This window comes from Podarcis bocagei (assembly GCF_964188305.1).
Source record: "Podarcis bocagei genome assembly, chromosome: 14".
Taxonomy (NCBI): Eukaryota; Metazoa; Chordata; class Lepidosauria; order Squamata; family Lacertidae; genus Podarcis; species Podarcis bocagei.
Window position 1 is genome coordinate 55,973,177 of NC_138139.1, and position 17,047 is coordinate 55,990,223.

Consider the following 17,047-nt stretch of genomic DNA (forward strand, 5'->3'; position numbering starts at 1 on the left):
ATGCAGCGTTTGCACCCAAGGAAAACAGGATCCTGCCCAAACCTGCTTGCTGGATTGAAGGTCTGGGTCCCAAGGCAGGTCGCTGTCCAAAGGTCACAGTCGAGGCTTGGAAAATGTTTCCAGGCTGCTCCTGCGCCACACAGACACTGTCCCAGGGGCCAGACCCCAGCCCCCCCCCTCCGCCCAGGGTGTCCCGGGGGTGAGGCTGCTCTGAGGGAGCCAGGGGGCCTGGGACTGACTCTCTTCTCCCCCCCTAGTCCAGTCCTGGGGAGGATGCCCTGGGGCTGCTCATCCAGAGCTGCTGCAGCCGGGAAGCCTGGAGGAGGCCGGCTGGGTGTTCTGCCAGATCTGCCAGAAGGACCTCTCTGCCATGAACTCCGTCCGGAGGGAGCAGCATGTCAACAGGTGGGGGCTCCTTGGCTGGAGGGAGGGGGCGCTGCTGGGAGACTCAGGCCAAACTGTTGCTCTTGAGTGGCTGCCTCCGTGTCTCCTGGCTCACCTGTTGCATTTTCTCCTGGGCCTCACCTTAAACAGTGGTGGCTCCATGCCTTGTTTTCATTTCTTCGGGAAAGGCTGGAAAGCATTTATCAAAACCATAGTGACTCATGAACTGATGTATATGTGAGAGAAAAAACAAGCCTGTTGACATATTTACTTAATCTTGTTTTTAAGTTGTATTTTAATCAATTGTTTTTATACCTGGTGTTAGCCGCCCTGAGCCTGGTCTGGGGAGGGCGGGGTATAAATAAAAATTATTATTGTTATTATATACATTATAGTATACAAACAATAGTTTGTAATGAACTACGTTTCCATGTTTTTTTCCTTTTTCCTTTTTCTATTTAATCTACTAAAGAGTTCAATCAAATATGAATAAAACCTCAATAAAAAATAAAAGGGTTCTTTAGCAGCTGGGCTGGGGCGGGGCGGGGGTCCTCCTCTCCTCTGGGGGCTTCCTGCCTGAAGAGACTCTGCTTTCCCTCCAGGTGCCTGGATGACCTGGAGGGCCCCCTTTCTGCCCCCGCTGCCAGGGGCCCGGTTGTTCCCGAGTGCCCCATCTGCGGAAAGGGCTTCAGCTCCCTCCGGAGCCGGGGCAGCCACCTGAAGCGCTGCGCTGCCAGGATGGAGGTCCCCCCCACGCTGCTCCTTCAGGCAGTGCGGCAGCAGCAACAGCAGACCTTGCTCCTCGGCCCCCCAGCCGCCCAGAGGTGAGTCCAGAGTCCCCTCCAGCAAGAGCCCTTCAGGGCCCCGGCTCCCGTGGATGTGGAGTCTTGCTCAGTGAAGCTCTTCCTCTTCTTGGCCTCTTGAGTGAGCCGGGGGGGGGGTTCACGGGGTGGGCCTGGGGTGCAATTAATGCTTCACTTGGGCAGAGGGGAGGAGGGGGTGCTGCGCCCATTCCTCTTCTTGAGAAGACCCCCAAGTTCTGAGCAGCCCTCCTCCTCTTGGGACTTGAGAGGGCAGCATATTTGGAGAAAACCGCTGACCTGCCTTCAGGATTGCTCAGTGGTGCTGAAGTACTGAAGAAATGAACCTGGGCTGCCAATTCTCGCTGTAGACCAGTATGAAGCAAGCAGCACATAAGCGGCACATGAAACACTACCAAACCATTCTGTGTTCTAAATCTTATATTAATAATCCAAAAATTGATAGAACAAGGTACAAGATGTACTACAAAAGCCACAAATAGAAAATTGAAGAAGCCCGAGACTCTTCATGGGCAAAACAGGTGACAAACGCGGCACCCTGTCTAACTCTCGTGCGTAACATCACCGACACTTCGTTTGATCAAACTTACCTTTGTTGATATCTACAGGAGCCTGGCTAAAGGAACTTTAAAGACTGAATCTTCCTTTTAGACACAATTTGAATGAGTTTTCTGTTAGTGGCTTTTGTTGTAGATCTTGTACCTTGTTCTCTCAATTTCTGGATTATTAATATAAGATTTAGAACGTAGAATGGTTTGGTAGTGTTTTGTGTGCCGCTTATGTGCTGCTTACTTCATACTGGTCTACAGTGGTGCTGAAGTGGCTTGGTCACCCTGGCTGGTGACATCACGCTTGTCATGGGAAGGGTCCCTCTTCTCCTTTTCCTTGGTCTTTTGGCGCTGTGGACCTTGCTGTCCTTCTGGAGCGGCCCAGGGAGGTGGGCACTGGGGACATCGGAGGCCAGCGGTTTTGCTGCTGCATCCAAGACCATTTTTTGAAAGTGCTTCTTGGGGAGGTCACTGCTTGGTACCACGGTGCAGTTCCTGTGGCCTCCTGCTACCCTCTTCTTCCTTGCCCTATTTCATGTCTGCCTGAAGCAGCTGGGAGCTGTCATCGTCAGGAGTGAGATCTTGCCAGTAGGTGATTGGCACCCGCCCAGCTCTGCTTGAATCAGAAGAGGTGGTTCAGGTGCTAGATCTGGGCTTAGAGATGGAGCGGCCCTGCAGGGAGGGAGCTTCCTGGTCTGCAGAGATAGGAGCACCTCCCCTCTGAAAGGCAGCCTGGTCCATAGAGAGGAGTGTTGCAGGACGCTTAGGGTGGTCCACTCAGATTGGAGGGGGGGCAGCTATTGCCCACTGCAGCTCCTGAGCTGGGTTAACTGACCTCTCCTGCCCCGTCCAGCGGGTCCAAGCGAAAAGGTGCCTCTTCCGCGCAACGCTTGCCGAAGAAACGCAAGGCGGTGGCCGAGGTGGATGGAGCGACGGAGGATCTGCTGGTTGCCATGGCCATGTCCCGCTCTCTCTTGGAGGAGGAGGAGGGGAAGACCAAACGGCTGGCCGGGAGCAGGCAGGACACCGCTTTGCAAAGCAGGAAGCCCCGAAAAGCAGGTGAGCTCCTGGCGGAAGGCAACCGGCCCCCGGGGGAGGTCTCTGGCGGCTGCCTCTGGCTTCTGGGCTCAAGGCAACTCGCGGGTTCCTTCTATGTCCTCTGGAAATGTGCTTATTCTGCAGCTCTCTTGAGAACCTTTTCCTTAGTGCATCTTATCCTGTTGAGATGCCAGGGAGAGCCCAGCGCTGAGATGGGCTGCTTTCAGCCTGCTGTGCCAGGAAGCTTCTGGCGGGAGTGGGCCTCTGCAGCTCTTGGGTGCCCTTCACCCTAGGCAAGATCTTTAGCATGTCCATTTCCTGCATTTATGTCTGGTTGCGATTTCTTCACTGCGGGGGGGGGGGGGGTTAGTCTGGATGACCCCTGGGGTCCCTTCCGCCTCTCTGATCCTCTCCTGCCAGGATCCTTCAACAGAAACTTCTCAGACGAAATGCCCTTGTTCCCAGAGGGTGATGTGGGGAACGGCTGTGGCCCCTGCTGCACTGGGGCTGCTTCCTCCCCCTGCTTCTCCTCCTTGCCCTTCGGAGGCCTGGGCAGCGTTTGCTGTGGGGCAGGCAGGGGCTTCCTCCGTGGCTCTCAGACACGTTCCCTGTGTGTTGCTTCCTAGAGAAGAAGAACCGCGTGAAGCTGGGTCTGCCTCTGCTGCTGCCCCAGGACCCCCAGGAGGCCCGCCGGAGGATGGAGGCTCGTGTGGCGCAGCTGCTCTCCGAAGCGGAGGAGGAGTTCCCCAGCACCCCCCAGCTCCCCCCCAGCCGCCTCATGGGTGCTGAGCTGTTTTGGGGAGCAGGGGGGGCCCACGGCTCTTTGTGGGAAGCCAGCTCCTTGGCAAGACTGTGTCCCCCGGGCAGCTTTCAGGCCAAGGACTTCGCCCGCTCTGTTTTGTTGCAGACGCCCGAGGAGGTGGGTGTCTGTGTCGGGGGGGGGGGCGGGGCTCCAACTCCTGCCTGCTTATTAGGTGCTCAGTAATCAGGCTGGCAAGGTGCAGGGGGTCTCATCTGCACATTGGCCTTCCTGGGACTGCCTGCTCAGGATCCAGTCTTGGAGAGCCCTTTGGAAACGGGAGCTCCTTCTGGGCGGTTGATCCTGGGGCTGCCCTCCCTGCAGAGCCCTGAGCAAGGGCCTCTCCACCCGCCCCCCGGAAAAGTGCTGCTGAGCCCAGTGCAGTTTGTGCACAGCAGCTCTTTCAAGAGGAGGAGGGGAGAGTCACAGGATCCCTGTCTAGCCAGGGGGCAACGGAGCCTAGGACTCCTGGGTTCTGGCTCCCTGGCCCAGCCAAGGAGCTTCCCAGAAGTGCCACTGGTGGCTTCAACTTGCCCCGTTGAGGCCAGATCTGTGTCCATCATTCGCCGGGGCCTCCACTTTTGCTTCATTCTGGAATAGAATAGAATTTTTTTAGTATGGTCACAGACCATTTCCAGGTCACTTACAATATCAGGAAAATCAGGGATACATTGAATTGCAATTGGGTATAACAGAGACAATTCAGATATAGCGGCAGTTAAAATATATATATTAAATCTTGGTTACTAAAATATAACCTAAAATTATCGTTTAAAACCTTAATCCTTTTGGTTATATAGCTTGATCCCTAAGTTTTATGGCAGTTGCACAGAATTTGGCCACCCTTAGCGTAATCTCTAAATCCTTGTCCTCTACTAGGAGTTTCAGACATGGAAGTTTGGACCCATTTGGAGATTTTTGTATAACAGGAGTGCTTCATTCTGTTTCTGTTTCCTTCTGACTGTTCTCCTGGTTCCCAGTCTCTTCCTGCTGCTGCCTCTGGGGCATGAGGGGGGGCCTTGGATGACGGAAGGGGTCTCAGCAGGCCCCGGATGCTCTGCCCTGAGGTGGAGAGGAGCAGGTGACCCCCAGCCCCCTCCTCTGCTGGCTCTAGTTTCCAGGCAGAATGGGGAGGGGAGGTGGGTGGTGTTTTGGACTTGAGATGGCCCCCTTGTTTCGGGGCCAGCCTCGCTCTTCCCCTGGGCGCTCTGGGGCTGGCTGCCCACTGGCAGATAGGAAGAAGCCCCTCCTCGGCCTGAGATCAGACACCTCCGTCCTAGGAGACTGGACAAGGGTTGAGAGATGCCGTCCAGAAATGGAAAAGGAGCGAGGTCCCAGCTAAAGGAGAATGGCAACGTAAACTGGTGGAATATGCGCAGCTTGCAGACTCAACACGTAGAATAAGAGAACAAGAAGAACATATGTTTAAAGAGATTGGAAAACATTTATTGAATGTATGGGAAATACCTGTGTACAGCTGAAAACACTGGCAGCATTTAGATAAATTCAACAGTGTAAATAAGTTATGGTTGTGATAATGAAATACTGAATGGTATAGTTTCTGTAAAATATGCAGGGATTTGTGATATGCAAAATGAACCATGGAAAGAGAAGAAGGGAAGTCATTGATATCTTAAAAATGTAAAAATGAGTACTTTAAATTGTAAAACAGGAAATTTAATAAAAATTACACACACACAAAGTGTGTGTGTGTGTGTCAATGTGTGTGTGTGTATACACACACACACAGTCTTACCTTGGGTTACAGATGCTTCAGGTTGCGTTTTTTCGGTTTATGGACCTCTGAAACACGGAAGTACTGGAACGGGTTACTTCTGGGTTTTGGCGGTCATGCATGCGCAGAAGCACTAAATCGTGCTTTGCGCATGCGCAGAAGTGCTGAATCGCAATCCGCACGTGCACAGATGCACCACTGCAAGTTGTGAATGTGCATCCCGCATTGAACACATTTGCAACCCGAGCGTCCACTGTGTGTGTGTGTGTGTGTGTGTGTGTGTGTATATATATATATATATATATATATATATGGGTTGAGAGATGGTGGGTGTTGCCATTTGGGCTGGCTTCTGGCGTGTTGAGGCTAAACTTCAAACCTTCCTTTCCAGGGAGCCGTGCCAGGCGTGGCTTTGCCATCCTCGGGGACCATCAGACCAGCCGAGAGGGAGCAGGGGCCGGCTGGTGCTGTGCTTCTCCCAGGAAGCGCCTCTGGAGATTCGAGGGAGAGGCTGCCTGGCCAACCGGGCGATGCAGAGGCGCTGCAGGACCTGGTGGAGCTGGCGGGAGAAGGGCTGACCCTCACCCAGTGGCAGCAGGAGGGGCCGGGTGAGCAAGGACTTCCTTGGGGAAAAGGGGCCGGCCAGCGCAGAACTGAGCCTGCAAAGAGGAGTCTGGGCTGCTGACGGGGGCAGAGACCTGCCTGGACCCAGAGCCGGTTGTCAGGTTACTTATTGTGGCCCTGTGTTTTTCTCCCTTTGCTCCAGGTCAAGGTTGGCTTTCTGGCGACGTTCTGCAGAGCAGTTTTCTCCAACCACTGGAGAAGCAGCTGCCCCAAAGGAGCTGTCCTCAAATGGTAAGGTTAGACCCCCATGTTTGGTTGGAAGGGGGGGCACTGTGTTAGCTGGGAAGCAGAGGATCCTGAAACCCCCTGGGAGGAAGCCCCCCTGAGCCCCTTGTGGATGCGCAAGGGAAATCTGGGTGCCTCTGCAGGTGGGGGGTGAGGGGGGTTTGAGCCCCACTGCGGTCCTTCCTCGAGGTCCGTCTGGCCCCTGCTCTTTTCCAGGAAGGAGCTGGAGCAGGAGGTGGAGTGTGGCCCTTCTCTCCCTCCCTCTCTCTCTCCTCTCTCTCAGCTCCCACTGGGCTCCTTGGCTGATGCCTTCAGAGGGATGGTGAACAACCCTCACCTGAGTGACGTCCAGTTTCAGGTGGACACTGGGGAGCTCCTCTATGCGCACCTCTTTGTGCTTTATGCGCGGTGCCCACAGCTGATGGAAATGGTAAGGAGGAGCGGCTGGGGGGCACATCACCCCGAGGGGTCTCCTTGTTCCTGGCCTGGGGTCTGGGTCTGGGGGTATCAGGCAAGGAGCGAGACTTTGCCCTTGCCATTTTCTCTTCATGTTGGCTCTCCAAAGCCATCTCTGGCAAGAGGGAATGATGCTCAAAGCAGGGGCCCCAATCCGCTGGCTGCTCCAGAGTCCTCCGTCTCTTGCCAGGCTGGCTGCGAAGGTTTCCTCGTGGCTGAAGAAGGGGGAGCAGGGACCCGCCGGGTGCTGCTGAGCGATGTGTCGAAGGAGGCCCTGGGCGTGTTCCTGAGCTACCTTTACACGGCCGACGTCTCCGTCCCTCGCCATGTGCTGTCGGAAGTGGCTGCTTTGGCCAGGAGGTTGGTGGGCTCCTGCTGGATTGGGCCCTGCCCCCTGCCCCCTGCCCCCCCAGGCTGACTTCCACTTTGACGCCTGATGGAGACACTCCCCCCCCTCTCTTGGAAGCGCATTTGCACGCACCTCTTTTGTTTCAGGTTTGGAGTGACGGAACTGGCTGGCGTCTGCCTTGGCTGCCAGCCTGCCCTGGGGGCTCCTGGAGCTGAAGAGGAGGCCGGAGAGGACAGAGCCGAGACCTTTGAGGGGCTCCTGAAGTCCATGTGGCTGGACGAAGAGGAAGAAGCCTTGCTGCAGGGCGGACAGCCGGAGGAAGCCGACAGCGAGGAAGTGGGCGAGCAGGAGCTGGAGCAGATCTACGAGTTTGCTGCCACCCAGCGCAGAGCTGCCCACGATGGGCCCGTCGTCCGCAAGGGAGCCGCTGACCCCAGGAAGGTGCCACAGGAGCCTGCAGAGGGCAGGGCAGCTACGGCAGAGTGGACAGGAAGCCTCTGCCTGGAACAGTCCCAGTTGCCAGCTGCTGCTGCCAGTGGCCCAGGGCCCCCCCTCAGAGCTGCCTCCAGAAGAGTGCCCCAGGTGGAGGAGGAGAATGCAGAGCAGCACGAGCACTCGGCAGCCCTGTTTCCTGCCACCCAGGGTGACTGCTCTGGGCTCTCTCAGCAGAGCCGCTGTGCCAAGGAGCAGAGGGGCAGTGCAGCCAGCCCAGGCCCTGCGTCTCAGGGATTTCCCGGCCTCCTCCTGGGGCCACCAAGGGACCTCTTGCCCCTGGGATCCTCCTCTCCCAAACGGAGGCCGGCATCACCCACCAGCCCCTTGGCACTCCTCTCTCTGAACACTCGGGGCCTGTTCTCTACCCCTCCGAACAGCGAGTTGGAGCGGCCTGCGCGGAACAAGACCCCAGGTCCTGGCTGCAGCCCGGGGGGCCGTGGGGCCTCGGAGGGCAGCCCCATTGTGCTCTTGGATTCTGATGAAGAGGCAGAGCTTGCCGGAGCGGCCCTCTCTGGGCCACACATAGGGGCCTTGCAGTGTCAGTCGAGCCAAGGGGGGGCAGACGTTTCCGGTGGGGAGAGCCCATCCCTTCCAGCCGCCCGTGAGGTGGGTCCTGGGGAGCTTTGGGACGCTGGTGGAGGAAGTCCTCTGCTTCTGAGGCTGGCCAGCAATGGAGAAGACAGCTGGGAAGAGGCCTCCAGTTGGAGAGTGCCAGACACTCCTCTGCTGGGCGGGTGCAGCTCCAGCCGCCGAGAGCCGGCCAAGCCCACCTTGGCCCCCGGGACTGAGGAGCAGGGGTCTAAAGGGGCTGGAGAGAGCCCACCCACCAGCAGCTCCGCTACCAGGCTGCCTCTGCTAGGACCCCCGCCTGCCCGGAAGAAGCCTGCCAGCAGCCCCGTGGTGGTCGTGGGCGACAGCAAAGAGGAGCTCGATTCAGCAGCCCCTTGGCCCCAGAGCAGCCCCCTTGTGCCTGGGGAGGACTCCCTGTGTCGCTCGGAGGAAGGGGACAGCCTTCTTTTTCTGACAGCAAATGCCCCAACCCCGCTGGGGACTCCGCCAGCTAGGAGTCCCATGGCTGGGGGAGCAGCTGCCCCCCACTTCGGAGAGAGGGGTGCTTCGACAGGAGAAGACTCCGATAGCAACGAGGTCTTTCCTCTGACCCAGAGAACGCCTGGTAAGTGGCCGCTGTGGGCCTGGGGGAAGCAGAGGGTGGGGAGCGCTTGGCATGGGGCTCTGGGCTTGTGCTGTCTGGCATTGGCAAAGCCCCTTTGGCCCTGCTGGTCACCTTCCCCTCGCCGGGCAGCCCAGCTAAACCTCCTGAGGGCTGCGCACACCTTGCTCTGTTCCAGATCTTGCCTTTGAGGCCGGGAGCGAGACGCCGAGGGCAGCTCCGCCCACCCCAATGCCATCTTACTCCATCATGGAGACCCCAAAGCTGAAGAAGGAGCTGCACAGGTGGGTGCTGTCAGGCGGCGGGGGGCAGGCTCCTCTGGCAGGGAGAGAAAGGCTGCAGCGGTTGCCTCTGTGACCTCCTGTCTCTTGTTTCTTCTCAGGTTTGGAGTCCGTGCTCTCCCAAAGCGGAAGATGATCTTGAAGCTGAAGGAGATATTTCAGTACACTCACCAAGGGGCCAGAGCCAACCCCCTGGAAAAGGCAGCTGTGGCCTCCCAGCTGGCCTTGCCCCACAGCCCAGCCCAGCCAGTCCCGAGGACGCGAAGGCTGGCCGTCGCCTCCAGCCCCGTTGCCAAGCGGCTGCCCGGATCTGCTGAGCCTCGCCAGGGCACTGGGGGAAGCCAGGCTGCCGGTGGCTTCAGGGATCCTTCTGGCGGAGGCCGTGAGGGGCTTGGGCAGGGGCTTGAGCCCCCCACTGCAGGGCCGCTGCAGGGGACAGCTTCGCTTCCAACCGGATTTCCCCCTGGAGGAAGCACCAAGGACTCTGCGCCCACGGCCTCCCAGGAATCGACTGCGTCTTCAGGGACTGGCAGTGATGTGTCCGTAGCATCCCAGAGGTAGGAGGCTGGCTGGGGGTGGCATGCTCCTGCCTGCTGGTTCCCTCTGGCCAGAAAAGGCCGCTGAACACAGCTGCCCAGACAATGGCCAGGCTGCCAAAACCCAAACCCAGCCTTTCTCACCCCTTGAAACTGTGTCCTGTCCCTCTGTCTCCACATAATCTGCTCAGTGGGAATTTGCTCAGGAGCTGAAACCAGCCCCCCCCCCGTCCCATCCCTCTGCTCTTCTGCCCTCTTGAGTTTTCATAGCAGCCTTGGCCCACCGCCTGTCTAACATCGCTGTCCCAGGTGGAACCAGGGCTTCTTTAGAAACACAGCAAGAGCAGAGAGACTTAGGAAGCGGATTTGTGTGCCCAGAGCCAGGCTGGAGTGGTTTTCCAATGGTGCTTAGGCAGGCCATTACTTTTGCTGCAACAAGGTTTGGGAAGGGCAGGGCAGAACACCTTTGCATGCAGAAGGCCCCACATGCAGTCCTTTGCATCTTGTTCTGTCTTCTTAAGAACTCCAATCCTTTAGCGTGGCTCCACCTACACTTTGGAACTCCCTGCCACTGGACACAAGGCAAGCGCCTTCACGGTCCTCTTTTTGGCACCTGCTAAAAACGTTCCTCTTTAGATGAGCCTGTCTGGACACGCAGAATAGGGGTGTGTGTTTAAATTTGGTTTTAGTTTATTGAATGTTTTACTGGTAATGTTATTGTTTTGTTTACCGTTTACTGGTAATTTTATTGTTTTATTTTGTTAAAAAACAACTTTAAACATCAAAGTGGTTTACAGTCTAGTGATGTATACATTTTATGAAATGAGTAAATAACTCAAAACCTGCTTCCCAGTCTGCTAAATTGCCAACAATCTGCCTCCTATGTTTTCTCCTTGTGTGGCGCCTGGTCCTCAGGCCAGAGCAGTGGTGTCCCGGACTCCTCGCAAAGGGCCAGTGAAGGGAAGAGCTTCTGACTCCCTCTCTCTCTCTCTCTCTCTCTCTCTCTCTCTCTCTCTCTCAGCTCTTCTTCAATGGAGTTTGGCTCGCTGGTCGAGGAGGAAGAGGAGGAGCACGTCCCGGCTTCTCAGGCTGCAGCCCGTGAGGCACACAAAGTAGAAGCCTTGCGGCGCCACCTCACCTCCAAGCCGGCTCTTTGCCGCCAAATCCTCCTGTACCAGCCCATTGAGTTGGCTGGGCTGCAGGCAGAACTGAAGGAAAGCGGCGTCAAGATTGCGATGGGCAAGCTGATGGACTTCCTCGACGCGCACTGCATCACCTTCACGACTGCAGAAGCCCGGAGGGAGAAGCAACGGCACTCCAAAAAGCGGAGACGGCGGTTCTGAGGTGTTTCTATGGGCCTTGATGGTGGAACCGCCGGTGCTTTGCCCACTCAGCTGCCTCTTCTCACTTCCGTGTGTGTGTGTGATTTTTCTTTGACTGGAAGAGCTGTGGCAAAGACATGACTAAGCCTTCCGCTTAGATGATGCACTCGGACTGAACTGTGTTCCACCATGGGAGAAAACAGCTTCTTTGGTGGCTGTCAGCTCAAATCTGTACAGAGCAGGTCCCTGGAGCAGCTTGAGGGGGAGCGAAGAGAGACGCTGAAACACACTGCAGTTGCTCCTCATTGCAGGTGCAGCTGCTGCCGCGTCTCAGCCTGTGTTCGCTGGCCAAGATTATGGGTTGTTAGGTGTGGCTCACCTTGAGCATCCCTCTGTACCCGTTGATCTGTGCCAACCATTAAACATGTGGATGTAACATGCCTGTGCAATAAATATGTTTCACTAAAAGCGATTGGGATGAACAGCGAGAGGTTTCCTCAGGCTGCCCCCAACGTTCTGCTTTCCCCATCATCTGAACAACTGCTGTCAGCTCCAGCAAGTGCTGTGCACCCCACATCTTTTGGAAGGTGGTCTGGTGCTAGGGGCTAGTCCCAAGGGGGGAGAATTGGGGCTGGCATTTCTAGCTGCTCATATACAGTAGAACCTCGGTTTTCGAACATAATCTGTTCCAGAAGACTTCTCAAACATTCAAAAACTGAAAGTGGAAGCCTCAATTCAATGTTGTTGTTGTTTAGTCGTGTCAATAGGGAAACTCAAAATGGAAGCCGTGTCAGACGTTTGGGTTCTGAAAAACGTTTGAAAATGGGAGCATTTACTTTCGGGTTTTCAGCGTTTGGGAGCCAAAATGTTTGATAACGGAGCCGTTTGAGGTTTGACTCTATAAGGATGGGGTTGAGGACGGGTTGGCGGTCTTAAGCTTACTCTAGAGCAGGAGAGAGGCTTTGTATTGTTTCTGCCATTTGGTCTATACTGCAGCCTGGATTTGTTTTCAAATGATGCACATGCCGTTGTTCCCAGTGGGCGTGCTTCTGCAACAGGTCCTTTTGCCTGCACAGGCATCTCCCAAAGGGAAGAGTGCTGGAAGCTCAGAATCGAATGAATTGCCATTTTGGCCTTGTACTCTTTCTAGCACAAAGCTGGCCGCCTCTTCTGAGAATCACTTGTCCTTAAGAACTTTGGTGGACTGTCTAATAGGCCCTTCACAGGACTAGCATTCAGTGCAAGTTGTTTATTGTAAAGCTGGGACCTCTCTCTAGCCAAGAGCACTGCAAATTGACACTTGTTCTTGGACTTTTAACTAGCTCTAGCAGGGACTCTATATAGAACACACAAGCAGCCTTTTAACCAGTAAGTTTATGAGGTTTTTTTTTGGGGGGGGGGCAAGGGAGTTGATGAGGAATCTACCCTTTCTTTTTCACACTAGCACTTCAAACCTTTTTAGGCAGAAACATGCCCCAATGCATGCAAGAGGTCTGACTCGCATCAAACGCGCTTGGGTGTCTGTTGCCGCAAGGACTAAAACTTTGTGATGGTCCATCCTTTGGCTGCTTCCATCTACAAAGGCTGGAGAGGTGCTACTTAGAGGGAAGCTTGCATGCAATAGGTGGCTGCAGCTTTCTATCTTTTCCGCTTCAACATCAGAAGCCGGGCAGAAATAGCTATCGGAAGAGTGAGTTGCCTGCAAATTTCCACTGGGCCCAACAGGGCACTGAGCCACTTGGAACCACCCTTTAAGCATTTTTTACCAGCTTTATTAGAAACACCAGCACATTTCAAGTTTCTTCCTTTTTGATCACAAATATAGGTTTTGCTTTTCTTTTTACGTATACAATATGACACAGCATTAGGGCTTTCCATCCTTTTAAACATGTCTTGGGTTGTACCCACCGACCACAGCTCAGACTGGACATCTTGCTTGCTGAAGAAGATTGTTACAAGGGAGAGGAACCCAAAGCGCCAGCTGTCTGGTGTGCAGGTGTCCAGTTTAGAAAATCAGAGACGACACGACTGCAGTTAGCATTGGGAAACACTTGTGTGTTTGGGTTCCTATTCCAACACAAAGATAGAAGGAAGCACGTATTTCGCGTTCAAAACCAAGCAAGTCAGATGTTCAACACATGAAAAAGGCAACTTGTTTTTAACCATTTCCTGGCCCAAAAAATTGGATTCTACAGATGAGGCAAGAGGCTAGCAGCAGCAGCAGCCTCCCGTGATACTGGCTTGTCCAACATCGAAGAGGAGATGGAAGAGGGCTGCTTGCATCAGTTACTGCACAGAAAGCCCTGAATTTTGCCCTTGGTTTTCAAATCAGGAATTTGTATTGGGTGAATTTCCTGGATCCTAAAATTTATGTTTAACTCCCAATTGGTGGTCTCTGTCAAAATTAATATTTTCGATTTTTAGAAAAAGCAAAGATAATTCTTTTATTCCACTTAACACTTACGCATGAACATCTCCAAATACTAAACCACTGTGAAACCTATGGCTGCCCTTCTCTGTCCCTTTCGTAGGCACACGCAGATGGGCTCCGTAGACCAGATATGCTGTTTGCAAGGTACCGCTGGCTGGGTCTATGTGATGAGTGAATAATTAGCCATGTCTTACAAAGAACATGATCCAAAATATATATATAAATAAATAAAAACCTTAAACATTCTTACATGGGTTTTGAAGAACAGAATACATGTTAAAAACTTCAGTAATTTATATCACTTTTAAGCAATACTTTATATACAATGGAAAAAGACATGCATAGTCCAAATACAATGTTGAAAACAGCATTTTTCATAACAAAAAATCCAAACACTAAGTTAATACCATGTACATGAATTCAAGAAGGACAACCCTTTTGTCTGTTGCAGTTTATTTAACAATATGCTATAGAAGTAAGAAATGAGTTTTGTTCCCCCCCTCCCATTCTATACAGTGATTGAATCTTCTTGCATTTTTCATATTTATAGTAATTCTAGAACTTGCATGATTTACACTATAATTGCTTTTCCTCATTTCAAGTTTCACATCGATGAATTAAAGAAAAGAATATGCTTCTTCTGTATTAAAATTAGCATGGCCTAAGAAGTGATCATCCCTATTTTATTTCATTTCTTTGTAAATCTAAAACCAGTTTTTATCCGAGAAACAAAGCAATGATTTCTACATTGCAACACAGGTATGTCTGTGTGTGTGTGAGCACGAGAGTCCGTTCTCATCTTTTCCAGGGGCGATAATACTTCAAATACCTGCAGAGTTCAGTATAGAATTTTAAAAAACCCTTTCTGCCAAATGCCAGAAAGTGAGCAGGATACATTAGAATGTGGCATTATTTGAGGAATCCGTTTCTGAAGATTATTGTTCTTCTCTGTTAAAACACAAATGCTTAGTCTTGAAAGTACAAATAAAAATATGACTATAATGGACTTGTTCTCCCCCTTTAAAAAAGCAAAGTCAACAAACAGTTAACAACTAAAAAAACAAACACCCCCCCCCCCCACAACAAGAACAACAGAGAGAGACCAGATATTTTAACCACACCTGGCTGGCTTTAACAAAAAATATATATATTTATATATTCTTTGTTTGTTTTTTAACAGCAATTCATCCTCCGCTGGGTCCAGGACAGACCGGCCCCATGCCGGTTGCCCTCGATCTTGGAGAGGTCCGTGTTTCGGGAGCCGAAGGTCCAGGCCTGGGAGGACGGCCGCTACAAGCCCTCCACAAACTTCTCCAGCGTGTCCCCCCCTGTAGTGTCGCCCACCAGGGAGAGCTCGTTGGGCAGCACGTTCCTGTTGGGCGGGTTGAGCTGGGGCAGCATGGCGCTCTGCTGCTCGGGGGTGCCCAGGTGCCCCTGCTGGTCCAGGGGGCCGGCCAGGCCCGCCACGGCCCCCAGCCCCGGGTGCGGGGAGCCAGTCTGCGGGGAGGCGTGGTGCGGGGAGGGCTGGATCCGGGGGGACGGGCTGGAATGTGGCGGCTGCGACTGGGGCCGCGGGGACTGGACCGGGGCGGGCGACCGCACCTGGCTGCTGAGGGAGGCGCTGAGCTGCTGCTGCTGCTGCTGCCCAGGGAGGTGGGGGGCCGGCTGCGTCTGTCCTGAGAGCAGGTGCTGCTGCTGCTGCTGCTGCTGGGGGCTCATGGGGTTGGGCTGCCCCGGGGAGCCCATCTGCTGCTTCATCTGCTGCTGCTGGAGGATCCGCTGCTGCAGGGCCTGCTGGATGTTGGCGCTGCCCTCAGCCCCGCCAAGGCCGGGCTGCGCCCCCATTTGGTTCAGCTGCCCCAACGGGGCCATTTGGCCCAGGCCCCCCGCCTGGATGGAGAGGTGCTGCTGCTGCTGCTGCTGCATCCGCTGCTGCTGCTGCTGCATGGCTTGCGAGTAGCCTCCGCCTGGGCCCTGCGGCTGCGGGAACTGGCCGTGCGCAGCCAGCCCAGCCCCTCCTTGCTGCTGCTGCTGCTGCTGTTGTTGCTGCTGCAGCAACTGCCTGCGGATCATCTCCCGGTACTGCGGGCTCATGCTGGCCATGCCAGCGCCGTGGGCCGGGTTCATGATGCTGATGGGCTGGCCCTGGGGGCTCAAGCCCCCCATTCCCGGCTGCTGCAGCGGGACGCCTGGCCGCTGGACGCCTGCCTGCAGGGCGCTCAGGTTCTGCAAGCCGGTCTGAGGGTGCAGGCCTGCCGGCGGGGGCGGGGGCGGCGGGGGAGGCTGCTGCTGCTGCAGCGCTGGCTGGGGCTGGGGCTGGATGCCCGGCTGGTTTGCTACGTACTTGGCTGTTCTCTGCTTGATGAAAGCCGCCATGAGCTGTGGGTTGGACTTCAGGATGTTGAGCACCTGCTGCTGCTGCTGTGGGGAGCTGGGAGACTTCAGAGTCCGCAGCAGCTCCTGCAGAGCGGCGTTGGGGGGGATGCTGCTGCGAGGGGGCTGCTGGACACCCGGCATGCGGGGGCCGGGCCCTGCCTGCTGCGTGGCGAGGGGCAGGGATGGCCGGGGCATGCTGGGCTGCAGGGGCTGCTGCGGGGCCAGGGGGGCTGCCTGCCACTGCCCAGCTGGCATGCTGGGCATGAGGGGGCCGCTCACAGAGCTGGGCCGGGGCACGCTCATGCCAGCCGCCTGCAGGGGGTTCACGGCGCCCACAGCCGGGCTCCCCATTCCTGCGCGGGCAGGAGGCAAGCCGTTGCTGCTCACCCGGTAGAGCTGCTGCTGCTGCTGCTGCTGCTGGGCCGCCTCGATCTCGATCTGCCGCGCCGCTTCCACGGCTCCGGGGGGTGGCTGGGCGGGCGGTGGGGGGGCCTGGGGAGCAGCCTTGCCGGCGGAGATGGGGGGCGGAGGCTGAGTCCTTGCCCCGGGAGGGAAGCCGGCTGGCGACATGTTGACGGGCGAGGGCTGGGGCGGGGGCTGGGGCGTCTGCGGGGTGCTGGGCTGCTGCGTGGGGGTCCCCGGCGTGGCTGAGGTAGGAGAAGGCAAACTTTGCTGAGGCACATTGCGGGTGGTCATGGTGGCCATCCTGCGGCGGATGAGCTGCGCCTGCTGCAGCCGGTGCTGGATCTGCTGCTGGCGGAGCTTGTGTTTGATGTTGATGCAGAAGGGCACGGGGCACTTGTTCTCTTGGCAGTGCTTGGCGTGGTAGCAGCACAGGGCAATCAGCTGCTTGCAGACGGGGCAGCCGCCGTTGGTCTTGCGCTTGCAGCCCTTGGTGTGCTGCACCACCCGCTTCATCTTCTGGCAGGAGGGCAGCGAGCAGTTGGCGTTGCGGCACTGGCAGGCGTGCACCAGGGACTGGATGCAGCGCTGGATGCTGAGGCGGCGAGACTCCTGGGGGCTCTTGGACTGCTGCTCCCCCTGGCTGTTGCTGTCGTCGTCCAGGCCCAGGCCCCACTTGACCATCTTGTGCTCGTGGCTCTTGGTGTTGTAGCAGTTGATGCAGAGGTCGTAGTCCTGGAAGCGGAGGGGAGGGAGGCAAAGGTCAGGCAGGGCACACCCACCCACGAGGGAGACCAGGCCCCGGAGGGGACCGGGGGGTCCTCAAACCCCGTCCCTCACAAACGCGGTGTCTCAGGCTGGGCCACTCCCGGCTTGGCCTTGTAGCCATGTTGACACGCATCCCAACCACCCAAGAGAGTTCCAAAGTCAGCCCTGCAACTGAAAGCAACCAAGGTGCACATCCTTTAGACAAGGAGGCACATTTATTTCATGGAATTATGCCATTTAATAAAATCATAGCGTTGTAGAGCTGGAGGGGACCCTGAGGGCCATT

The 17,047-nt window shown here is 55.6% G+C and overlaps 2 protein-coding genes across 3 annotated transcripts in view; one reads left to right on the top strand and one right to left on the bottom strand.

Annotated features, from left to right (window-relative positions):
- Positions 1 to 252: 252 nt before the first annotated feature.
- Positions 253 to 11,222, top strand: SLX4 (SLX4 structure-specific endonuclease subunit). The gene is made up of 12 exons (XM_081170245.1): positions 253 to 405; positions 987 to 1,208; positions 2,607 to 2,812; positions 3,418 to 3,710; positions 5,717 to 5,933; positions 6,092 to 6,180; positions 6,458 to 6,604; positions 6,821 to 6,990; positions 7,126 to 8,648; positions 8,824 to 8,929; positions 9,028 to 9,483; positions 10,484 to 11,222. The coding sequence occupies exons 1-12, from the start codon at positions 371 to 373 to the stop codon at positions 10,803 to 10,805; spliced, it is 3,786 nt and encodes a 1,261-aa protein (XP_081026371.1). The 5' UTR covers positions 253 to 370; the 3' UTR covers positions 10,806 to 11,222.
- A 1,318-nt stretch (positions 11,223 to 12,540) lies between these two features.
- CREBBP (CREB binding lysine acetyltransferase) overlaps positions 12,541 to 17,047 on the bottom strand; it is a 69,185-nt gene continuing 64,678 nt past the window's right edge. For both annotated transcript variants that reach the window (XM_081170254.1, XM_081170253.1), the window contains exon 31: positions 12,541 to 16,728. In XM_081170254.1, coding sequence (XP_081026380.1) covers positions 14,506 to 16,728 — 2,223 coding nt within the window. In that variant the 3' untranslated portion in view covers positions 12,541 to 14,505. The remainder of the gene's footprint in view (positions 16,729 to 17,047) is intronic.

Bases quoted from the DNA above. Each gene is read 5' to 3' on its own strand.
- SLX4 (XM_081170245.1), top strand. From the start codon at position 371: ATGAACTCCGTCCGGAGGGAGCAGCATGTCAACAG. The intron at 6,181-6,457 runs GTAAGGTTAGAC...CCTCTCTCTCAG, and splicing joins AAAGGAGCTGTCCTCAAATG to CTCCCACTGGGCTCCTTGGC. The intron at 6,991-7,125 runs GTTGGTGGGCTC...CTTTTGTTTCAG, and splicing joins GTGGCTGCTTTGGCCAGGAG to GTTTGGAGTGACGGAACTGG.